Genomic DNA, 26,096 nt, shown 5'->3' with positions numbered 1-26,096 from the left:
AGGAGGAGGAAGAGGAGGTATTTGAATACTGCTGTCAAGGTGAGAGAGCGATAACAGGAATGAATGAGAGCGAGAGAGCGAGAGAGAGAGAGACATTTACTCTTTTATCCCCTCTGTGGCTGAACCATCTCACCAAACTCCATTCTAAAACGGGCTCATTCTAACTCCTCGCTTGTGGTATTTGATTTAAGACCTCAACTCTGTAAAGGACCATGCTGCTGTTTTTGCATGCTTCAGCTCGGTACACTACATGGTCATAAGTATGTGGACACCCCTTGTCCACTCACCTGCGTATACTATTGGTGTGTTTTTTTTTTTTATGGTTTGGTCAAGGCCCTTACGTTCAAATGAAGGGGAATGATCATGCTACAGCATATAATGATAATTGAAACAACAGTGAGCTTTTAGGCTCAAACAATTAGGTGATTAAGTCGATCAACCTTTATTTCTTCTTTAGTTTTTTCTAAGACTGAGAAGTTCAGATGGAGATCCAGCTCATGTTCGTATGTTACGTCTGTGTCTGTAAGCGGAGTAAACTTGCTGCTGTGACCCTGTGACTGAACATCTGTTGCGTGAAGAGTTTCCTCCCAAACTGAACACACGGTTGTGTTTTCGTGCGTCTAACAGGAAGATGTTTTCTTTAAATTGATGGTGATATGTGTGCCGGCTCTGGTGAGGACTGAGGAGGAGGAGGAGGAGGAACAGACAGTCGTACAACAAGCCGTCTGCCTCAGAGCCCAGTCTGTAATTATTCCAGCTGCACTTTGGTTTAGTGGTCAGTTTGGCTTTGATTCATCTTCACTCCCTGTTTTTGGGGTTGTTGTAACTCTGTGAATGAACGCTCTGCTCATTTGTGCTTTTTGTGGGAAACTGTATTCATACTGGATTATTTAAAACAGTTCCCTGCTCTTCTCTTGCTCATGACTGTCTTTTTCTTTTTTCTTGTTGCTCTGACCTCCTGACCTTTAACCGCCGCTATCTGTTAAGTGGCAGCCAGGCAGGTAGCGGGGAGAAACCGTTAGCTTAGCTCGACCAGGAAAGAAACTAGTCTGAATTCGCAACAGCTGCAAACACGTTCGTGCGTGCATCCGTGCGTTCATGCGTTCACACACACACAACCTCACAAACACTTGACCTTCATGCCAACTTTCAGTCTGCTAGGGTAAAAAACGTGGCTGCCAATGGGAGGGACATTTTTCTGTGGATCGTCCGATAGAGCTGGTCGAAGCTAAAAATCCACCTTAGTTGACGGTAGAGTTACATTGTAACTCTACCGTCAACTAAGGTACAAGAAGACTTGTAGGTTGTAGCTCTGTTGTAACTGTTACAACAGAGCTACAACCTACAAGTCTTCTACGAGTTCAGGGCCTGCAGTCACTAAACATCGTCGGGCTCATAACGTGTTAGTCAACTAGAACTTTGAGACTCCTCATCTTAGATAGAAGAGTAATTCACAAAGTATTTCAGCTCAAGAAGTGTCTCCTTAGTCTGATAGAAGTTAGAAGAATTCAGTCAAACAGTTTGCACTCGGCTACTTTGGACTCTGGAGAACTACAGATCTCAGCTGTCAGACAGAATTATTCATCAATCCATCAAACCACATGTTTGTTCAACAATTCATGAAGTCCATATTTAATGTTCACCAACTGCAATAAATACATAAATAAGGCCGATTCCGTGACGATTATCCGGTGAAATCACTGCTATATGTAGAATTATCACATCATAATCTGAGGGTTAAATATATCAGATGCTGATGGTATTTGATGCCAGATACAATCCACTGAACAACTCAATATTTTACTTTGTTTCATCTGTGAAATCTGATCTGCGCTTTATGGCATATCTTAAATTATCTTTTATGGAATCCATCCATCCAGACTCAGTTTCAAGGAGACAACAAATATGTTTGAAAGCTTTGGCAGCGTTTTAGGAGAGTTCACGAAAACATGTCTCGCCAACTGGATGGTTTTAGTCTCACATCTGAGAAACAGGCTAATCGTGGCATAAGTCTCACGCTCTGCACAGCTTTTAGCTGTCAATATGTCCTAATTTGTCACTTGTCTATTTGTCCCTTGTAAAACAACAAGAGTTGCATAAAAATGCTAAGTAGTCATTCTAAAGTTGTAAAGGTGTCAGTGTGTGACAGACAAATAGCAGAGAGAACACAGGTGACAAATTGTCTGTACACCCACACATGCATGCACGCACACGCACACACAGCCTGGGGCCATTGTGTGTGTGTGTGCGTGTGTGTGTGTGTGTGTGTGTGTGTGTGTGTGTGTGGTACCATCATATGACTGGGAGAGTAAACAGTAGATGTCATACAGGGGAATAGGAGGGTGATGTCATGCAGGAAGTGGACATAGTGAAATAAAAGCACACACTCACACACACACTGTAACTGTACCATATGCATGGTGTCACATGACAGTCCATTTAGTGTTCAGCTGCTTCAACCAGAAAGTTTTTGTTTTTTTAATGAAGCCTTTTTCATTGATTTGTGTAATCCTGCCCTTATTGTAAAAAGGTCACATGTGATATTAAATGTGAAGTTGCTTTTTGAATGCAACACAAACGTCCTAAAGAAGACTCAACATTTACTTAGTTGGCTCTTTACCTCAAGCTTACTTTGTTATCTGGGTGAAGTACCTGTTAGCACATCAGAGTCAACACTATGGAGAGAAATGTTAAATGTGTTTGAACATCAGCGTGAGCTTCCATATTGTTAGCCATGTTAGTGGCGCGTCTCTAGGGACTGCTTTGGTTCAATAACTATTTTTCGACAGGCATTCATGTTCCCCGGAGGGTGAATCCTACTGACTTCATTGATCCTCTGAGTTTTCCTCTTGCGCCACCACAAGGTTCAACTTTGTGGATCTACTATTGGATGGATTGTGATGAAATGTGGTTCAGATATTCGTGTTGCCCTCAGGATGACTTGTAGCAACTTGACACCGTGATCCTCTGAATTTGAATCTAGCACCATCATCAGATCAAGACTTTAATTTGTTCAATACTTTCGTTTATGACCAATTAACTAATGACATCAGACTCAGCTGTACCTTGTGTTAATCAGTGATGATGTTTGAACTGTACAGAAATGACTTTAGTATTTCTCCACTGTGATATTACTACTTTTACTTGAGTAAAATATCTGAATACTTCTTTCACCACAGGTTCTTGTTTAAGATAATAACTTGTGCACATCAATTATTATTGTGTGCATACGATTTCATATAAATATAATCTTTCAGGACTTTGAGGGCAACACAATTTAACACTCTTCGCTCAAACTCTGCAAAGTGAGTACTTTTACTTTTGATACTTTAAGTACATTTTGCTAATAATACTTCTGTACTTTTACTAAAATAGAATTTTGAATGCAGGACATTGACATTGTTACTTTTACTTGAGTAAGGATCTGAGCACATGTACCCCTACTAACTTTGAAACTACTTTATGTGCAATGACTTCATGAAAAGTATCAGAAGTATGCATGATAATATCATCATCATCATCATCATCATCATCATCATCATCATCAGTATTGTTTATTGTTTGAAACAATCTTTGAAAACTGGTTCAGTAAACCCCCCCTCCAGTAAACACACGCACACACACACACACACTAATGAGCAGGAAGCTGCAGCAGGTCAGCACCGTTTCCCTCTCGTCTGTTTTGGGCTTCAGAGTCTTTGTATTCAAATCACAGCATCTTTTTGTCTGCGAGCTGGATGAGACAAGCCTTCGCTCTCACTACACTGAGCTCTTTGTTCCTCATCGTAGAAGCAGTGAGAGGGACAGTAACCATCAAACACAACACTGTGAGAAGATGGAAATGACTCATTGTTGTGTTTGGAAACACGTTGTGATAGCACAAACTGTTCATCATCACAAAAACAACCTCACACAGTCATCAGGTTATTATTGGAGAATGAATTAAAACTTGTTTATCTTCCTATCAAAGTACCTGAAATAACGTTAAAAGTAAAGGTAATACATGTACTTTTTGTTTATGTGCAGGTTAACAATAAACACATTCATTTATGTTCATATATATATATATTATAAAACTCACCAGGTTGACTGAAAAATGATTTGCTTGTTTGCATAATAGGATGGAGTATTGGTGGAAAAGGGAAAAAAGATCTGAGATGAAAGTTGAAATACTGTAAGAAAAAGGTTGCAATGTTGTGAGAGTAAATTTCAATTAAAAAAAAAGTCATATCACAAGTTAAAGTGTTAATTTAAAAGGAAAATTGTGATATTTCAAAAAGAAAGTCATAATATGATGAAAGTAAAGTTGCGTTTTTACCATAATAAAGTCATATATCCAAAAGATAATTAAGATATACTTCAATAACCTGTAGTCTGTCAACTAAAACATGCACATAGTCTAATTTAATCATAACATGTAGCATTGCTTTATTTTAATAGCTATTTTCTCATAAGATTACAAGTTTATCCTGTAACATTAAAATAACGTCAAAATATTACGAATATTGTGGAAGGTATTTTATCAGCACTGTGTGTTGTATGAACTTTTGTCTTTATACTTGGATTGTAGCTTTAAGACATTTACTCAAGTACAGTACTGAAGTATGAGTTTCAGATACTTTACTGAATGCTACCTCTCCGGACTGTAATTCTGAAGTGTGGAAGTGTTTTTTACTTGAATACAAGTAGCTCATGAGTAAATAAAACCTGTTGTTGCATCTTTTCTCTTCTGCTTCACCACGGTGATTCAATAGCTCACATTGCTCTTTCAATATAAAAGCGTGACATATTTCCTCAATATCAACTTGTGGAAAAAATACACTTCTTTCTGCTTTAATGCAACATTTTCCTTGTCTGTGGCGGCTGTTTTCTTGCTCATCACTGTTGTCCTTGTGCTGTGACCTCTGACCTTCTTTCTAGAGCCACCCTCAGGATAAACTTCACACAGATGTTTTCAGGTGTTTCCAATGAGCTCTGTTGACTTTACCAGATAACATCTGTTTACACAGATCTGCTCCCATAAACATCCACGGCGATAAACGTCATCGCATCACACTGCAGTGGAACTTCTCACCGGGGGGGCGGGGGGGGGGGGGGTTGAAAACGGGCCAGACCTTTTCCTCTTCTGGAAACTCTGAAAGCTGCTGCTGTGCTTTCAATTTGAAAACATTATCAGGTGACATTACAGTCAATTGAGCAATTTCACCTCCATTCAGTGCAGGTTTCATTCAGTAGCGAATTAAGTTAGTGAGCCTGAGAGCGTGTGACTCTGTGACAGACGGGATTTGAAACCCAAACATGCTGTAATACTCATGAAGTACAAGTATTTGTTCCATACATTTACTGCGTGTACTCTGGCAGATCCTTTCAAAACAAGCATCCATCTAACAGTCACAAGACTTTCCTTCTGTGCTCTCGCTCTACAAACTGTTTACTTCCTTTTAGTTTACTTCAGTGGTGGAAAAACAATATGTAGATCCTTTACTAAAGCAAAGGTACTTTTGCCATGTGGAAATACTCTACAAGGAAAAGTGCTGCATTCAAAAACGTACTCAAGTAAAAGTAAGAAAGTATTATCATCAGATTGTACTTAAGAAGGCCTCAAAATAAAAGTACTCATTTTGCAGAATGGCCCATTTCAGAGTAATACATATGACTGGATTTGAATGACTTTATATGCTGCTGGGTAGCTTAATCTATAATAATGGATAATTTTTTATTACTTGATTTATATTTAGTTGTAATAATCTTAATTTGCAAAGTGACTAAAGGTGTAGTGAAGTACAAAGTACTTCTGTCTGAGTGGACTACAAGTATAAAGTAGCATAAAATGGAAATAGTTAAGTACGAGTGCGTTGAGAAATGCAAAGAACGGTCGAGATAAAGGATAATTAGTAAGGCCTCTTTGGCCCCGTTCAGCCCACTTCAGCCCTGCTTTAATAGAAACCAGGTTGAGCAGTTTCCACCAGAGGAATGTTTGAGGGCTGTGGTTGAGATCTGCTCTCCACCCAAACACTCCGCTCCACATAACACAAACTGCTTCTTCATGTTTTATTTCATTAAACATGAATTTATTTTTAACCACATTTTGACTGCCTGCCATCTCTCGCACGTATTTCATCCTCTTGTTTATACCGCCGGCCTGCTTATGAAGCTCTGTTGCACTCCAGAGGATATTGTGTTTGTGTAAGTAGTATTAGATGTGGCAGCAGCAGTTGGTAGTGAGACACTATGATAATAATCTAAGACGTACAGACAGGAAGCTAACAAATTAATTAGTTTTATGGTTTTGTTGCTTTTAGAGTTCTGAATAAAGTTGATTTTACTTTCTACGTTCACATAATAATAACACTGACTGTTTTCTGTTTGGATGAAACAAACAACAAATGAATTAGAAAAATACATTCACATTCAGAAACGGATGAGAGTCTCTTGGCTTTAACAAACCACAATAATTCAGAAAAAGAAAAAAACTTCACGCTGATGACAAGACTCTGGGAAGTCACTGCGTCTGGCTGTAGTTTTTCAAGATAAACATGTCGTCTGTTCCAACATGTAACTGCATTTCTTTACATTTCTGTTTGTGTCCAGATTAAATAAACGAGAAACAACACGTTAATCAGTGAGCGTTAGAGGTGTTTGTAGGAGTATATTCAAACTAAGGACAGAGCTAGGCTAGCTGTTTCCCCCTGCTTTCAGTCTTAATGCTAAGCTAAGCTAAAAACATCCCACAGCAATGGCCCCCTATAATCTTAACGAAAGTAGTCATTCAATTAGTGACATGAATCCATTCATTCATGTGGTTCCATTAGTGTATATGCAGTCGCTCATGAATGAATATTGGTCATACAGTTTGTAGAGTTACTTCTGGTGGAAGTATTAGTAGTAGTAATACTATGACGTTGACATCTTTGAATAGCTTTTGAAGTTAAGTATTAATATGTTAGAATCAAATATTTATCTGAGAGCTTACCTGCTAATGAATAATGAAACACACTATAATGAATTGTTGTACAGTGTGTGCATCAGTCATTTGTGTAATTTTAATAAACATGTTTATGAACATTATTAGGACCCTATACAGTGTGTGTTTTGGCACACTGCGATGAGCTGGCACATATTCATCCTGACATGTCCTCCTGTGTTTCTTATGCGAAAAATACCATGATCAATACAGTCACACACACACACACACACACACACACTGCTGTTGAAGCACAACTTCAGCTCACTTTAACTCCTGGGTGATTTTATTTTAAACACCAAACTCCTATGATTATCTATTCATTTGCTGATGATTCAATATTTCTTTATCTGCACACATGAACATGATATTAACTAAACGCCTCTTAAATTGCTGAGTTCGCTGCCCCAGTTCTATCTGAAACGAGGCTTAAAGATACGTTTAGATAATAAACACAAGGGTAGAAATCTCTGTTCTCGTTCTGTGATACATCGGGAAACATCATGGTTCCAGCTTCACACATATTAAGATTTTCAGTTTTTCTCTCTTTTAATAATTGTAATAAATGCTATTAATAATAATGTTGAGGTTTGGACTATTGGTTGGACAAAACAAACATGGTGAATGTGTCACTTTGGGCTCTGGGTGATTGTGACGACATTTCTCACTGTTTCCACTATTTGTACAAACCAAACAATCAATCGATTAATGGAGAAAACAATAAGAGCAATCATTGGTTAAAAACGAGCTGCGCCTCAACCAACTACTACGACACTAAAATCCTGCTTCTAAATGAATGCACGAGTAATAACAAATTAACGATATAATATATGATAGTACAACAGTCACAGGGAACATGTTATACTGTTAATACTTTAACTAAATTTCCCTGATACTACTGATGCACACGCTCACGTGTTGACACAGACGCACGCGCTCGTGCACGCGCACAGTGCTGCAGGTAGTAACCCCTCCCCCTCCGTGCTGCCGCTTTAAACACAATAACCACCGCGTCTTCTCCGAAGAGCTGTGGACCAACTTGTCCTCAGGTCAAACGGGATTTCTGTCTCTCCTCCGGGTTGCATGCTGCAGGTGAGCCGCTGTCGGACGTCCATGTTGCGATTTATTCTGTCTGCGTGTCTGTGGATTTTGAACGTAGCAGCCGAGTTCTCTTCATTCACCGGCGTTAGCGTAACGTAACCGGGTTACAAACGCGGCTCGGTACCGCACGACACGCGATAACGTGCTGCAAACATCCAGCCGGATATCGGTGTTTAGTGCTTTTTTTTTTTTCAGTTGAACTGCAAGATGCAAAGTATTCGGTTTGAAAGCAGCAGGGATGCTATTCTGCGCCTCGTTGTTCTCCGTGAAGTTTGATGGAAGTGATGTAATGTTCGAGCCCCGATGCCTCTCCGTGTGTGCAGGGAGCACTGCGCCGGACTCCGGTTAGAAAACGACCCATTTTAAACGCTACATCACCGTTCAGCAACGTATGATAAGCGGGTCATTTGGTCTTGTGTGCATAGTTTTGTTTTAATGCAAACTCAGCTGCTGGTGTTCTTTATCGCTGTTTTGGAAGAAGGGAAAATGCGTGCAGGAATAGCAGCTGAGGTGGTTTTACAAGTATTTTCTTTGTGTGTGAGTGCTTGATCCGATTTGTGAAGATTTGTTCATGAAGGTCTCTAAAAGTAACCGATTTATAATCTTCGGCGAGGTAGCGGTTGCATATAAGAAAACCTTAAAGTAATAATAACTTTATTTATATAGCACATTTCTTAAGTGCTGTGACAGACAAAGCAGCACAAGCAAGGCAATAATAGCAACAGAAAGCTATATATACATCCCATAAAAGCCAGTCTGTAAAAATGTGTTGTAAGAAGTGATTTAAAGTGTTTTGGTGTGTGTGTGTGTGTGTGGTTGAAAGAGAGTTTAACTGAGCAAGATGCTTTGGAATCCGCTTTTTGGCATTCCTGTGTGGAGACTCGCATCTCTCGTGGTTGAGACTCAGACTTGGTTACCAGTAGTTCTCGTGTTTCAAGACGAATCATCATATGATTGGGTTTGAATGACTAAAACAGCTGAGAGGCTGTATTAAACCGAGTAAGCCTGTAGGTCTGGTTGGAGGAGCGCTAGTGGTCTGTTTTTAAATGGATGAATCGGAGTGATGCGTCACTTCTCGGGGATATTTGGGCTGGAAGATAAGAGTTTTTCAGAGTTGTGGTTTCTCTATGAGTGCAGCCACTGAGCTTTAAATTAACAGGCACATTATTCAGCAGTGCTCATGGGAAAATAATGTGTTGAAAGAACAGGAGGAGGAGCTCCTCCCAGTCTGGATGATTTACTGGTTATTCACTCAACTTGCTGGAAGCTGCTGCTGCTGCTGGGAGGAGGAATGTGGGGAGTGAAAGTTAGAACAATACATTCACAACAGGGGATGTGATGAAGTGGAAACAGAGAGGGGCTTGGCTTTTACAAAAGTTTGAAGTTAAGAGTTAGGGAAACCTTAAATTCCCTATTTTGAAATGAAATCATTGCAGCTCCATCCATCTGTGTTTGAAGTCTGTTTATTGGCTACTGTATGATGACGATTCTCCCCATTTACGCCTGGTATATATAATGTAATCTGTATTCAGATATCAGTGGTGGAAGAAATACTCAGATCCTTTTACTTTAGTAAAAGTACATCATAGTCTGAGAATACTTCCTTACAATTAGTATTCATTTCAGGGTTATCATAGGATATTCAATTATTCATTTTCTTTTACTAAGAAATACACGTAGAGACAATTTTACATGTTGTATACTAATAGGTAGTACTGCATTATATCACTAAGCATATTGTATGTAAAATCGTCAAAGTAACTTAAGTTATATGTAGTGAAGTAAAAAGTACAATAATACCCCTTGAGATAGTAGAGTAGAGGTAGAAAGCTGCATAAAATGGAAATACTCAAGGAAAGTGCAAGTACCTCATAATTGTACTTGAGTAAAAGTACTTGATATGTTATTTAAATAATAACGTGGGAATCATGGGTCTTTCTACACATCTGGTGCTAAAATACGTTCTTTCCCTTCAAAACAGGGACCCGGCGCTGCCGCTGATCCGCTCATCTTCTGTAACAAGTGTAACGTTATCGTGGCGGGATCATCGAGCTAACGTTAGCTTTCAGCCCGAGTCAGAGTTCATCGTGTTGGTGTAGAAAGACCAGCCTGTATCTCGTCATGAACCAGCCACGGTCACTGTTCACCACAGCTCAAGTGTCCTTGACTGAGTCAAGACGTCGGCTTGTCTGAGAGTCTCGGAGGGACATGACAAGCAGCTAATTCCTCCTTTCACTGGGTAGAATTAAGCTATTGAAGTGCTCCACATTCCCAAATTCTCTTGAGTTATTTTGGTGCAGTTGCAGCTCTGAAAGGACGGCTGTATATTCATGAGCTCTCCTTTTTAGTCATTAGGCCCCAAATCTTCCTCGTAGACTGACTGCCAACGAGGTCAGCGGCTAAAAGAGCTTCAGTTCCCCCGCCTAGAAAGCTTCTTAGAAAATATTTTACTTCCGTTATTCTCTCAAGAGTTCAATAAAAAATATATATTTGATTTAATTTATATCCCACAGGAAACAAAAAGGTTTTATCTTTAAATGCATGTCTGTGTCATGGCAGCAAAGAAAATAAGGTTAAATGACCTCATCTTCTAAAAACAGTTGTTTCCTCTTCCTCCTCTCTACCTTCTATTTCTGGGATCATCCACCATCACCTCCTCATACTATTGAGTGTTTTCTCCCTCCATCACACACACATTTTTTTTTTACAAATATTGATGTTGTTTTAACAGGTGTTTGTAGCATGGTGAAAATAGGTCTGAAAACGATTGAAATCTGGCATCTGTGAAGTCACCTGACGGGACAGTCTGAAGATCAATACTCTGTCTGTCTGCCTGCTGCCAGGCCCTTTATCTCTGCTGCACCACGTCTCCATCCCTGCTGGCTTCATCCCAGTGTTCCCAGTAGCATCAAGTCTCCTGGTAGTTCTCCTGTTAGCCCTGCAGAGTGGCTGCATGGAGCTGGATCCGAGCCAGCCTGGCGAATTAGAGGTGATTATAGTGTGTGTGCGTGTGCGTGTGTGTGCGTGCGTGTGTGTGTGGCTGTAAAGCCTCTGCGACAGACTGGCATTTTGTTATATAACCGATTTTACACCAAAGCAGTCTCAGTGCTCACCAGGAGAGGAAGCGACCTCTAATCAGCTGAAGTAATCCTGACTCTCTGATTGGTTCGTCTGCTGTCCAGGTACACAGACGGACACCTGGGACCCATTTCATGTCAGAAAAGTGTGATAAACGATTAATCAAGAGAATTATTGCAAGATGAATCAATATTGAAAATAATAGTTGCAACCTTAAAGCTAGGGTTGGTGGTTGGTGTTTTATTTTTGTTGAAATTCTCTTTACATCCCGACAACAAAAAATAAATACAATGCTCTGGGGAAAAAAAGGGAGCTGAAGGCCTGAAGGGAGGGGCTGTAGTGTTGCCGACTTGGTGTCTTTCTCACTAGATTTAGCGACTTTTATAGCTAGTGCTGCTAGCTACAAGGTACACCATGAGTAAAATGTGTGACATTTGCCCAAAAATGTGTGTGTGATTAGCCTCTCTATTCCCACATACCCGCCAGCAAGATTGTTGTCAACCGGTTTGTTTACTGTTTATTTTAGGTGTATAATGAAGAAGTGCGTTAGATTTTTCCACCGAGACTCCCTCCGTGTTCTTGAATTTGAAGCGGTGTGCTGTGCTTCACTGTTGTCATTTAAATGTTCATTTCCCGCTCCCATTGAGCCCAAGGTACATAGTAGAGGAGCTAGGTTTTAGTAGCCTACAGCACTGAGACTACCTTGAGTCTTGTATGCATTGTAATTTTCTAATCCATGTCTATTTCAAATCCTGAAAACTCATTATATTTCTCATTGCTGTGATCCTCCTTCCCTCCCAATTTCTGAAGGTTTGATCCCTCAAAGTTGGTTTAAATCTGTCATCATAATCAAACCAGCTCAACAGTCTCACTTCCCTTTCTAATACTGCTTAACTAAAGCTAACTAAATATTCAGTGTATGAGACCTTGTTGGAGCAATCAAATCCTATAATGCCACTTTGCACTTTAGTTTTTGTCCCACCACTTGATTACTGGTCTGAGTTGTTTCATGAGGATAATCATTTCATTTGGGATTTTGCCATTTATGTATTTTTCTTTCCATTTACCTCAATTCTATTGGAGACGGATACCTCCTAACATGGACAAATATAACCTAAACTATATACTCCATTTAGGGTGAAATGACCCTTTGAAAAATAAATAAGCTTCTCTTCTCATTTCCTGAAAAAGTTTTTAATCCAGATTTTAGTTTTATTAGCAGGAAGCAGAGATATGAGTGCAGTCATGTTTGTGTGCTCATCTCGGTTATTCAGTGTGAACGTCACCAGGGTTTTATTAAGGTCCATTTCTCTAATCCTCCTGGCTCCATAAGCCCCTAACGGCCTCTCACTTAGTCTTCATTTTACACTTCTTTCCTTTTTTAATTAACATTTCCCTGGTGTTGACTCGACCTCGGGACCCTAATGTGTTGCTATAGGATATAAAAAGCTGTAATCATTCAGGAGAACGACGTGTTTCCACCTCACTGCTGTGATGGCAGCTGGAAAATTGCTTCATGGTTCATAAATGTCATCAAGACCCTTTTGTCTCCATAAAGTTTCTCTCAAGACTTTTCACACAAGTTTCTCAAACTCCTGACAAAGAAACCTTCTTTTTCTTTGAACGTATCAAATATGAAACTGTTTATTGACTGATCGTGTTCGTGTCACTGTTGGTTGGTTTATTTATCACGGGAAAAATGTGCTTCATAAGCTTGGTCTTGGTCTCAGATAGTAGCCCACTTCCTGTTGGTGGCTTCTGCATCTTGCTGTTGAAGGTGTTTTTGATCTGTTGTTGTTGTTGTTTATTATCATCTCACAGAGAATAAATTAACAGAAATCTAGATACACACGTTAACATTTTTACACTCAGATTCTACTTTGAACTGATGACCGGCTGCAATTAACAAATGAATGTTGTTAATAGAGGAGTGAGGGACATAAACACACACACACACACACACACACACACACACACACACACACACAGACAGTCTAATCCGGTACAGACAGTCTGATCAGGCTAATCCCTCCTCGCCTCCCTCTGCTCTGACCAGCAGTTTACCTCTCTCACACACTAACTACATAACACACACACACACACACATAGACTTACTTTCCCGCCGCTCTCACTCTGTGTTGATTCATTTATGAACGTACTTTTTTAATTACTGCCGAACTAAAATGAGGTAAAATCCCAGAGTGTGACTTCGACGGTCTCTTTAAGTCTTTCACAACATGTTCAGTCTTTGTTCTTGAGGTTTGCAGAGCAGCATGTGAGGTTTGACTGGTTTGTTTTCACATTTAAAGCTGACAACTTGAGAAAAGGTTAAAGATTTACTGCAGTCAAATCTTTTGAAATCTGTGTTCATGCATTTCACATTATTTAATTTGCAGTTATTCTGATGGTTCAAAAGTTTGTATCTTTTCTTATCCCATCTTGTCGGTAAGATTATTCCTCTGCAGCTCTGACAGATTTTACTGTTGTTAAAATCTTTCTGTGTTTTTAGATTCATTCAATGTGTGTGTTTTGTGTTACTTGGCAAAAAAAGGATTGAAGTCTTTGGCAGCACAAGTAGACAGTCGGGTCAATAAACCACTGAGAGAGAGAAAGCGAGGTATAGACGAGATGAGATGAGAGAGACAAAGAAAAGGCTGTGAATGCCTCCGTCTGTTATTGTGACTGCAGTGTGAAGAAGAGGAGGAGGAGGAGGAGGAGGAGGAGGATGGTTTCCTCTGTCTGTAGAAGTCGTACATTGTCGCTATATAAAGTCTTAAAAGAGATTTAAAGGCTTTAAGGTCTGTTTTTTTACAGAGTAATGTTGGGTTAATGTCTGCATTACTGAACACACTGTGCTCACATTCTTCTTCACAATATTCATCAGCATGCAGCTTATTCATCAGTTTTGTTTTTAATTTAGTGTCTAATATTATCCCCAGGTAGAGATGCAAAGCCCTTTCATAAAGGCTAAATAAAATACGTCTGCTTCTGATCGGGATCAGTAGTCTTTAACACAGATTCTGCAGCACTTGAAGTATTGAATTAAGACATTCACATTCTTCTATCTTTTTATGGTCTGCTGTAGACATCGGTTCAGCTACTCATAAACGCTTAGTAAAGCTGTTTGACTTGCAAACAATAAATATTGACTCATTATTTTACAAGGAATTATTGTTGTAAACAATTGAAGTACTGACAAAAATGTGATAAAATGTATGTTCTTGATGAATGACCATGATCATCTTCTGTCATTGTTTGATCGATAGGATGGTGAAAAAGGTATCGGATTGTTTCCTATGCGGTATTATAGAACTCTTAATATATTTATATTAGGTAAATACTGCAGAAACTGATTGTGTGAAATAAACTGCATCAGCAAAAACCATCCCTGAGCTGTGATGACGGTCTAACAGTCTGAATGTTGTTTTCTTTCTTCTGCAGATCCGTCCTGAGCCTCTGACCTGTGACCCCTGCGGTTGGTTGGTTTTTGGCTAGTGTGATGATGATGATGAAGAGGATGATGATGAAGAGGATGATGACGCGAGGTCACGGCTCAGCTGCACATATTGCCGTGTGAAAGGAGCGCAAAGGTTGTCGCACCTGCAACACTCGGACACGGAGAGGGCTGAGTCCTTGAAAGTGTGAAGAAGAAGAGCGCAGGAAGTTCACACAGAAAACCTTTGGAATTTATGGACCTAAAGCCTGAGATACACACCTGGATATCCTGGGAAGTTTTTCAATATTTTAGTGCAGTTTTTGGAATTAAAAAATGCAGAAGGTAGAGATTAGTTAAAGAACACTGTTCAACTAAATCTTTTACTGAGGACTTTATTTGCATTCTTCTTTTTTGGAGCAGAATTACTTTTTTTTTTTTAGGTTTATTTTTGTTTCCTCCTTCTTGCTCTTGTCCATTCTGTTGTTGGGAGTCTTCATCATATTTAGAATTTCATCCTCCCGTCCGCCGGAGGAAATGTCTCTGTCTCCCTCGACACGAGAACGGAAGACAGGAAGCTGACTCCTGCTAGGAGCGAGGCCGAGAGACCACGAAGAAGGAGAGCGAAAAGAGGAGAGAGCGGGAAAAATGTCGTGGAAGAGGAACTACTTTGCGTCAGGTGGAGGCGGCGGAGTTGGAAGCGGTGCTGGCGGCAGCAATGGTGGTGTGGGGATGCAGGGGATGTTGACGCCTCGCACCATGACGTCCATCGCTCCCAGTAAAGGGCTGAGCAACGAGCCGGGACAGAACAGCTGCTTCCTGAACAGCGCCCTGCAGGTACACTCACACTTTCTGTCATTTCTTTCTCTATTGACTTCTTTCTTTCACGCACATACATGCACATTCTCTCTGACCGGTTGACCCCGTGTTGAGAGAACACGTGTACTGACCACTGACAGGAAGCTCAGTGTACCTGTTGTAGAGCGTACATGCTGACTTTCCCTCTCAGGTCCAGGGGGAAAACAGTGTTTGAAGACATGCGATATTAATCATTTTGAATAAATTATGGCCGCAATTTAAGATAGTTTTCATTATTGATTAATCTGCCAGTATCTTCCAGATTAATTGATATATATATATATATATTTGGTCTGTAACACAGTTTCCTCTGAGCCCCAGGTGATGTCTTCAGTTGCTTTCTTCTGTCCAAAACCCAAAGATTCAGTTTCGAGCTGAAACGATGAACTGAAAATGAATCGGCAACTATTTCAATTCTCAATTAAATACGTAAAAATGCTTTTGGATATTGAACTGTTGATTGAATGAGAAATGTGAAGACGTCACAGAGAGAGTTGTGTAAAACACACGGACGGTGTGTCGGCGTTACACCACAGTTGTATTAGTTGTATTAGTTCAGTGTAATACAGAGGTGTTTGAAATGTTGCTTGAAATATGATAATAGCCCGAAGAGTTTACCAAAGTTGACAGCGGGAAAAATACTCCATCAGTCCCCAGCAAGAGGAGTTTTTCTGTCTTTGACACTTTAACTACTGTCTGTTGAAAATACATGAACAAACGGATTGTTATGCGTTTGTTTCACAGAGCTGCTAACACTGTAGCCTCTCGATGACTGCAGTATATGTGCGTCAGTATTACTCTGCAATGCATCCAATGTAGATGGTGACAGAAAGCTTCACCACTGTGCCTTTGAGCCAGTAAATCCGGCAACGCTGTGGTTGGTAAACAGCAGTCAGACAGATGACCGCACCATCCACATAACAACCAGTTTGATAATCTCCTCCATGCTTATGTGAGCCTGTAATGAGCCTCCTCCAGGAGCCTGTAACACCTCCCAGAATGCAAGTTACACTTATTTATGACTCAGCTTTTTAAATAGGAGTTTGAGGAGGAGGTGTGTTGTGTGCCTCGACAATTAGAGCTGAGACGGTGTGAGAGCAGTAATTATTGGTTTTCAAGCGGAGGCTGACTCATTAACCCTGCAGGGTGGGGCTGCTGCTGAAATGACAGACTCGGCTGAAGAGGAAACACTCATTACATTGTTTAACTGAAGCTCAGTGTGAGCTCAGCAGCAACAGTCAGAGGTCAGAGGTCACCGCACACAGACGCCACGGTGTCGTCTGTCAACAGTAGAAACCCTTAATCTGTATAGAGTTGTAATCCTTAAATAGGAACTGAATTCACACCTCGGTGATATTTTCAGGTGTTGGTGAGTACTACTGCACATGTTTTAAAAGTAGTATAAAGCCTTGTGATGTCAGATAAATGTCCTGTTGCATTGTGGGTTGTGTAGGCGCCAGGTTTTGGCGAGGAGGAAGAATGTGTGGAATGTAAAAGGACAACATCTCTGGTCCTGCTGCATCGATTTTGATCTTTTTTTATGCGCCTCGTGAGTTTGACAGAATGTTAAAGAACAAATTGTCTCCTGTGACTGTTTCACAATAAAGTGTTTCAGTTGAAGTGTTTGAATGTGAAGCAGCAGCAGGACGTGTTTTGTTAGAATGAGCAGAAACTTAATGCAGCTCTGATTCAGCTGCAGGAGAGTAAACGGGGCTGCTGGTATCAATCAGATCAAATTACTAACGCTTGCACTGGATTACAAGCTGCATTGTTTTCTGTCAATCCTTCGTGGTTGAACTACACAAAAAAACCATTGGAGAGGTAATTATAGTACATCGACTGGCTTTTGCTAAAAAAAACAGTGCACTCTAATGTTTCAGCTACACTCATGCCGGACAAACTTCTCATTAACGGATTAATGCATGAACATAAATTAAAATAAAATAACTTTATACTTGTTTTAAGCAAATGTAAGTCACAGTAAAGCCTCAAAACGTGTCTATTCGTAACGGACTGATTGCTTGGCTTCTGACTTGCTTTCTCAACCGCTCATCCAAACAACTTGTCATCACACGGCCCTTCCTTAGGTCCTGAGCAATACACTCGCCAAATGTGATCGGATGAACGCCTGTCGATAGTTGATGATGATTATATCCCGTAGATCTCTCGTCTCTTTCGTTATCTGTTCCCTGAAGCGTGCGACGGAGAGCGAGCTGTACCCAGCATGCCGTGCTGCGATGTAACAGTTGATAGGGGTCCCCTTCCGTACACAAGGCACTACTAATAAATAAGTCCCGTAGATCTCAAGAGCTCGTACTCAACACTGCACTTCCTTGGGTCCTCCGTAATACACCCGCCAAGTGTGACGATGATCGGAGGAACAGTTGTCGACAAAATCAAAGGACAGACAAACAAACTCCTTCCATTTTAGTTAGATTCTTTGAGATTTATAATATGAACACAGTATGCCCACCACAGTAAATCAGAGAGGTAACTCACCCCCCCCCCCCCCCCCCCCCCCCCCCCCCCCCACCCCCACCACTACACGAGACCAGTGTACCGTGAACTCTTACACTTCCTCGTGACTTCTCTGCACCGACCACCTTCACCACCTTGACCCCCTCCAGCTCCTCCAACAGCCCTTCAACTCTCCAACCGTCCATCCGCTCTTCTTGACTTGTCACCGTTGCCTAACGTCAAAACAAAGTGATCAAAAGGATTGTGAGGCTGCGAGCAGCTGAGCTGACGGAAGTGGAGGCGGCATGGCGGACCGGGGGGGGGGGGGGAGTCGTCAGGAGGCTTAGCCGCTCCGACATGTGATGAAGACAAAGCGAAGAGGAAGAACATCGTGGTAACAAGCAGCTGAGGCCTTTAGTTCTGCTGTTCACACATCTTCATCCTCTCATCCTCCCTGCTGCTCACGACATCCAGCGCTCCGATTTTGCTTCGTTTGACTTTATTTAATTAGACAGTAATTCAATTACTCACCAAAACAAACTCTTAATATATTGTAAAGAGGCCTTCCTACAACCTAAAAGCATGAAAGACCATTCAAAAGTATAGAGTAGACCTCTCTGACTGTCCTCAATCAAGCTTTTGTGGCAGGAGATTCATCATTTTTCAACTGTAGTGTAGAAATATAATCCATCTCAGTCGATGTTGAGAAACCTTATTTAGTCCTTTGAGTGTGTTTAAGAGTCACTGGAACGCACCTCCTTCAGATATTTAAAGAATTCATCAGAATCCACGGTGCGGCCTCCCCCGTTCCTCGGTGGTCTACCCTCTCGACGGACACTCCCACCCACCTCACAGCTTGCTGCTCCATCCGTCCTCCCGCTGTCTCATCCCTGCTGCACCAGATGGCTTTGAGTCACAAGTCTTGTATGTTTTTGACACTAATGAGGTTCCTGTTCTGGTGTCAAATGTCTGCATCATCATGCAGTGATTTCATGTAACTTGAATAGCCAACTCTTGAATAATAACACTTGACTGTGATGAATTTTCTCTGCAGGTTGATTTTCAAACAAAAAGAACTGAAACGAGAGCTGCAGCGATTACTTGATCTCAGATGTGATGACTTGATGCTTTTATTTGTCACATTAAAGTGAATATCTGACTGTTGATGTGACAGAAAAACATTTGAAGAGCTCACCTTGGGCTGTGTGAAATGATAACGGGAATGTTTCACTGTTTTCTGACATTTTGTAGATGAAATGATTTAATAATGAAAGTATAAAGGGATTTGTCTTGTACATCTCTGTGCTGAAGGTTCATTACCTGGCTGACCTGCTGAGCGCTGCTGCTTCGTCCTGCATGAATAAAGTAACATATTGGACCTCGTGGGGGGGGCAGGGGCAGGAGAAAACAAACACACCCAAAGTGCTGACACCACAGTATGTTTCACTGAGGACTCCTGTCCAAAGATGTACCAGATTCACACCGCAGGGCTTCTATTCCAACACACCTTCTGTCATTTTTAGAAGAAGTTTATATATATATATATATATATATATATATCTATCCTGAAGCGAGAGAAAAGATTGATCGATAATAAATATAGTTCTGTCGATGGACTAATCGACTGATTACAGCTCTAGTCTTTAACTCATTGTTACAGCTCTAGTCCAGTTTTCTGTCCCTCTGTACATTCATGACTTGTGGTCTTACAACATTTTATAACACACATTCACTTTGACTGTCGCCAAAAAAAATGCCTCAAACTGAGGCAAAGTTCTGTTTCGTAAAATAATTGTTCATCCCTCCAAGGATTCAAGCTGTACCCGACTCTGACCTCCGTACCGCTGCGGCTCTTTTTAAAAATCCTTCTCATTAATAAAGTGATGAAAGAATTCCTCCATGTCTGAATTCCTGCCGATCAGCAGGAGAGTCGTCTCCCAAAGTCTCTGGACAGAAACAAATATATTCTTATGAGCTGTGTAAATATTGTGGGTTGAGCAGACGGGTACAGAATATATACATCAACTGACTGAAACACATTCACATGAAAATGTTAAATAAAATTGTTTTCATCTGCGGCTGGAACTGAGTTTCTGTGCTGATGGTTTCTGATCCTGTTATGAAACCTCTGGCTGCCTTCACAACCCGCCATCACAGCTGGTTAAAATCCTGTGTGTGTGTGTGTGTGTGTGTCATGGTTTAGGAGACTCCATGTGATCTCGGTGCATGCAGACTGTTCCATAAAGGTCCTGTCTGAAACTGATACAGAACTTGAATTTACACACCTTACCTTTTACCTTCTGGGAATCAAGATTCTGATTTTTAGATCTGTCCGATGGTTTGTGACGTCTATGGTCTCCTTCACACGTAGTCACCTTTCCTTTTCTGTCTTTCTCTGTTTATTTGAACATATTTCTGCCCTTGTGCTGCTGCAACACCATAGTAGTAACAATGATAATAGTAATGATGATAGTTATGATTTTGTTTAGATGTGATAGCAGGCTGTCAGACCTCTAAACTAAAGGTGTGGTTGTTGTGACGGTGTTGTGTCGCAGGAGGCTGTTCAGTCCTCTCAGTCTAACACTGTAACTGCTGCAGCTGCAGCTCAGTGGATGAGATAAGATTTTAGCAAGTTTAACAATTTTCCTGCCTTTTTTCTTAATCATTTGTTTATTCCAGAAAACATTTTGCAATCAATGTGGATTCAAATAGCTTGTTCTGTGCGTCTGTCGGTTCAAAACGCAAAGTAAAAAAACACCAAATACTCACATATGTAACCGTACTTTTATACGTGGCCTGTAGCCGAGTTAATTCGCTCCAAACTAGTTGATAGAAATGCGACTTATTCACATTTATTTTCAAAAGTTTGCTTAAAATGCGCTTGACAATTGAATGAAAACATGGCTTTTGTGTCTTTTTTACCCTGTTTATCGTCTTGACACACACACTTTATCTCTCAACATTACTCTCATTTTAACACACTCCATCTTACACACACACACACACACACACACACACTCCTCTTCATCACGCAGGAGGCCAGATGGTTTCCTGAAGCAGATGGAGAGAGTGATGAACACAGTTTGACACACACACACACACACACACTCTTTCATGTCTCTACTTGTGTTTTTCACTAAGTCTCTTTCGCTCTGTCTCTCTCTCACACACATCTCAGCTTGTCCTCGGGTCACTTGAATAAAAAAGCTCTCTGATTGGCCGGCTGTGGTCTCAACAGCGGTGGCAGTGTGACTGTGCTGACAGGTGATTGGCCGGTATCTCGCGTCACATTGAGCCTTTTAGTGGAGGCAGAGCGGCCGCTGCAGCACTGAGACACATCTATTCCGATTTTTAAGGATTTCAAATCTTAAACTCTGACTGGAGAGAATCCAGTTTTATCCTTGTAGTCCACATCATTCTTTTTTTTGTAAACATTTTTTTACGATAGTTTTCTTGAAGTGGTCATCTGGTCTTCTGGCTGAAAGAGTTTTACTGCAGAGTTGTGGACAGAAAGGGTTTTTGATAATCTTTCGAAGTCTTAAACCAGGATTATTTCAAACTGTAAACTCTTTATTTCCTGCTCTTTGTCTGCTGAGATTTTGGGATCAGATCTTGGCAGGTATTTGTTGAAGAAAGATTGCTTTGACTCTGTTTTTTGGGGGAGGGGGATACAGTACACCAGTGGGAGCTTTTTATGGAAGGGTTGTTTTATTATTTTACAATGGGACTGTTTTTATTAAATCCTGAGTGGAATTTCCGATCCTTCCTCCGCCTTATTTCTTTAGTTTCATCTGTTGCACCTTGAATGGTGACCTGTGTGTGTGTGTGTGTGTGTGTGTTTATTTCCTTTGTGTTGTTTACTGACGTCATCCCTCCGTCTCTGTCTCTCAGGTTCTGTGGCACCTCGATATCTTCAGGCGTAGTTTTCGTCAGCTGACGACTCATAAGTGTATGGAGGACTCGTGCATTTTCTGCGCTCTGAAGGTGAGAATCTCTCTTACTGAAATCTGAAGCTGATCCCGGACCAGCTTCCCTGTTTCTAACACTCTCCATGTGTCTGTATCCCCTCGTTCTTCAGAGTATCTTCGCTCAGTTTCAGTACAGCAGTGAGAGAGTTTTACCGTCGGACGCTCTTCGCAGCGCGCTCGCCAAAACCTTCCAGGACGAGCAGAGGTTTCAGCTCGGCATCATGGACGACGCTGCAGAGTGCTTTGTAAGACTACAGACACTTCATGCAGTGCTTCTTCACTCATCACTGTACAATAGTTAGTAGTGGGAGGTATCTAAAGGACAATGGAACTGTTTTTGTTGTAAACAGTTGATGATCATTGCTGTTCTATGTGTTTCTGCAGGAAAACATCCTGATGAGGATCCACTTCCACATTGCAGATGAGACCAAAGAAGACATCTGCACAGCCAGACACTGCATCCCCCACCAGAAGTTTGCCATGACGCTCTACGAACAGGTGAGACTGTGAACAGTGTTCACCAGCCGAGTTCTCCTCCGCCGGAAACAAATGACAACAAAACATTAAACATAAGTTTATTGAAGTTTGTTTCTCAAAGTTTTCAGGTCAATAAAAGTCTTCAAAATAAAACAATGAAATAAATAAATATCTTCAAAATATAATATCATACTATCTGTTGAGGTTTATTTTCAATATCATATCAAGCTCTTGTTGTCAAAATGTCTAAATTACAGCACCAGATGTGATGTTTACGTGTGTGTGTGTGTGTGTGTGTGTGTCAGTGTGTGTGCAGCAGCTGTGGAGCGTCCTCAGACCCTCTACCCTTCATTCAGATGGTCCACTACATCTCCACCACCTCTCTGTGGTAAGTCTTAGTGTGGGACTCTATGTTTAGCTCCTATCTCAGAAGAGGTAAATTGCCCCCCCCGCACACACACTCATGTCGCTAGGTTACACTTCAGGGTCACCTAGGCAACCGACTTATCGCTCTCTTCATCATGGCGCGCACACACACACACAGGTGATTTTAGTCATAAGGCTAATTATGTTTTTGTGTGTGATTTTGCATGTGATGGTAAATGTAACAAATGACAAAGAGAATACCATGAAAGTCATAAACTAGAGCTGTGAAGGTAATATCTCCTCCTCGTCCTCCTCAGTAACCAGGCAGTGAAGATGTTGGAGACGAGGGAGAAGGCGACTCCCGGCATGTTCGGGGAGCTGCTGCGAAACGCCAGCATGGGAGACCTGCGCAGCTGTCCCGTGAGACATTTTCATGACAAATTATTATTAATCAAATGGTTACAGCTTCTCAGATGTAAAGATTTGCACCTGTTACATGTTCCTCCTCCTCTTCTTCAGAGTCAGTGTGGTCAGCAGCTCAGGATAGCTCGTGTCCTCCTCAACAGTCCGGAGATCATCACCATCGGTCTGGTTTGGGACTCCGAGCAGTCGGACCTCGCTGAGGACGTCATTCACACCCTGGGAACCTGCCTGCGTCTCGGGGATGTATGAAGTTTTTAAACAAACACATTGATGTACATCATTGAGTCATCAGCATACAGTGTTAGAAAATCAGTTAAGCTGCTTCATTGAACTCTTCTTCTCTTTGTTCTCAGTTGTTTTACAGGGTGACGGAGGAGAAGGCTCGTCAGTCCGAGCTCTACCTGGTCGGCATGGTGTGTTACTACGGGAAGCATTACTCGACCTTCTTTTTCCAGACAAAGATCCGGCGATGGATGTACTTCGATGATGCACACGTCAAGGAGGTATATTCAGACATGCATGGTGACATAAGGAGGTGTTGGTAGGTTGGTAGTAGGGCACAATGATAAAGATAATTAGTCAATCAAATATTTTTTATTTAGGGCTGGGTATCAAAATATATCGAAATAAACCAGTACCACTATACGGCAAACGATACCTGCAATCAATCCTTTTTGTGCCAAGATCTAGAAGAAAAAAAAATACAATTTGTAAGGTTTTGCTCGCAGCCAATCGCTGCAATCGCTTTGGGATTTAATGCAACATTTGATTGGCCCACTAATGCAGCGTAAGACAAACTTTTTAAAGTTTAACTTTTGTTAAAGGTAGCGTTGGTAATCTTAAACAAATATGTGCTTTATTTGTTCAAATTCTCATAAAATTCACAAGATATCCAGTATATGAAGAAATTAAAATGAGCTCCACCACTGGGGGGTATTTATTGAGGGTCATTGCAGGTATAGAAGCACAAATGTGAGTGTCGGCCGTTTAAGGAAAGGAAATGACCTCATGTTGTAGACGTGATCTTTCTCTCTCTCTTTCTGTTCGTTCTCACACTTCTCTCTGACCTCTTTTCTTTACCTTCTTATCCTCTTTTACTTTTACTCTTTTCTATTATGGCTGTACTCTAATAACATTGATGGAATCATGAGATATCACATTCCCCCACTCCTTCTATGTCCCTCTCTCTCTCTCTCTCTCTCTCTCTCTCTCTCTCTCTCTCGCTGCTGGTTGCGAAAACAAGGATATCCCTCTATTGTTGATCTGTCCAGCTGGACATGACCGAGGGTGTGGTCAACGCACACACACACACACACCACAGCAGACGCTTTTGCTCACACATCTCTTTCTTTCACTTGTACAAACGCACACATTTTTTCACACTGAGCGGTACATGGTTTACAGACGGGTCGGAGTTTTGGGATTTCGGGACGTCCTGTTAGATCTGAGCAGATCTGGAGGTGAACGAGGACTTTTCTTTTTGGTGGTGCTGGGAAAATGGAGTAAAAGCTGAAATAACAAGCGGGAAGATTTGTTTCACGAACAAAACATACAGGAAGACGACGTTTTCTTTTCCAACAGCCTGATGAAACCGCCTCCAAAATTTCAGCTGCCGTCACTGTTTTAGCTGCCGAGCAGTGTTTTCGAGGTGAACAGGACGTCTTTACTGCGGCTGGTAAATTCATTTCCGACAATGGTTTGATGTGGAAAAGCTTTATATATAAAGGATAATACTATTTCTAAACATGTGGTCAGTAGGGCTTAGTATTGTTTGTTTCTACCTAAGTTAAAATATCTTTAATTGGGTACTTTAAATCCCTAATTGAATCTAATTAGGTTCAACCTTTAACAACATTTTAAAAAGTTAAAAAAATGCCTAAAACTCAAAGATTCCATTGAGATCTGAATTTACTCTTTTATTGTCTGTGAAGGCACAATTTGTCTTTTTAGTGATACTTGATGTTGACAACTTTTAACATCAACCTGAAAATGAACTGCGCAGCAGAAGATATGAAATGCTGATTACACATTAGAGGTGTGAGGCTACGCAGAGGTCCCGGTTTCAGCTTGTACCGTGTCCTTTAGGATTCATTGTCCGCTGTGTTTTTGTCGCTCCCCTTCAGATTGGTCCCAAGTGGAAGGACGTGGTTTCTCGCTGCATCAAGGGCCACTACCAGCCTCTGCTGCTGCTGTACGCTGACCCGCGGGGAACGCCGGTGTCGGTCCAGGACCTGCCCTCCCGCTTCGACCTCCACCACCTCAACAAGGCCTGTTACGACAGCGAGGACTCGGGTAACTACAACACAGCTAGGAGTCGTAGTAGTAGCACAACCGCAAACATTCAGGTAACTAAACCAGAAACGGTAGTACTTGTTGTTGTAGTAGTAATAGTACTATGACAGACAAGACTGAGGTAACTAACAGAAAGCTAACCGTTAGAGAAGTAGTTGTAGCAGTAGTTGTAGCAGCATTGATGTTCAGGCGTGTCTGATATGATGTATGTTTGTGTGTGCGTGTATATGAGCACATCCCCACTGACGCCTCGACTTGTTTACTAATCCCATCCCCCTCCACCCGCTCGGCCAGGCCGCGAGCAGTCAATCTCCAGCGACACTCGCACCGATTCGTCGACGGAGAGCTACTCGTACCGACAGCCCTCCCACTCGCACCATGAGCCCCTGGCCAGTCGCTACTCTTCTGACTCCCAGGGAACCGTCATCTGCACCGAGCGCCCAGACGGACCCCTGCACACCTCGCGCTGCAGCCTGGATACCGTAGGTGGGTAGCAGGAGAAAAAGTTGTCCGGGTGAAGTATAGGAGGCTAGAAATGAGATGGTAGTGAGGTACAGGGATGGATGTGCCTGACAATCTTTGGAAGGCAAAGAATACAGTTTGTTTGTATTGTTTTTATTTTCCTGTACGACCTTGCTGTGCAGTCATTCACGCTCTGCCATTCGTCTTTACTTTGTGT

The 26,096-nt window shown here is 41.4% G+C and overlaps 1 protein-coding gene across 1 annotated transcript in view; it reads left to right on the top strand.

Annotated features, from left to right (window-relative positions):
• Positions 1–10,794: 10,794 nt before the first annotated feature.
• usp54a (ubiquitin specific peptidase 54a) overlaps positions 10,795–26,096 on the top strand; it is a 29,498-nt gene continuing 14,196 nt past the window's right edge. Inside the window, exons 1-11 of the mRNA XM_076075837.1 lie at positions 10,795–11,054; positions 14,585–15,413; positions 21,783–21,875; positions 21,970–22,104; positions 22,244–22,357; positions 22,642–22,724; positions 23,020–23,122; positions 23,222–23,368; positions 23,479–23,628; positions 25,249–25,417; positions 25,712–25,903. Coding sequence (XP_075931952.1) covers positions 15,225–15,413; positions 21,783–21,875; positions 21,970–22,104; positions 22,244–22,357; positions 22,642–22,724; positions 23,020–23,122; positions 23,222–23,368; positions 23,479–23,628; positions 25,249–25,417; positions 25,712–25,903 — 1,375 coding nt within the window. The 5' untranslated portion in view covers positions 10,795–11,054; positions 14,585–15,224. The remainder of the gene's footprint in view (positions 11,055–14,584; positions 15,414–21,782; positions 21,876–21,969; positions 22,105–22,243; positions 22,358–22,641; positions 22,725–23,019; positions 23,123–23,221; positions 23,369–23,478; positions 23,629–25,248; positions 25,418–25,711; positions 25,904–26,096) is intronic.

The sequence above is a fragment of the Anarhichas minor genome, unplaced genomic scaffold, assembly GCF_050575085.1.
Source record: "Anarhichas minor isolate MPS153535 unplaced genomic scaffold, ASM5057508v1 ptg000054l, whole genome shotgun sequence".
Classification (NCBI taxonomy): Eukaryota; Metazoa; Chordata; class Actinopteri; order Perciformes; family Anarhichadidae; genus Anarhichas; species Anarhichas minor.
The sequence above is the reverse complement of the archived record's forward strand: the minus strand, read 5'-3'. Positions and strand labels throughout refer to the sequence as shown.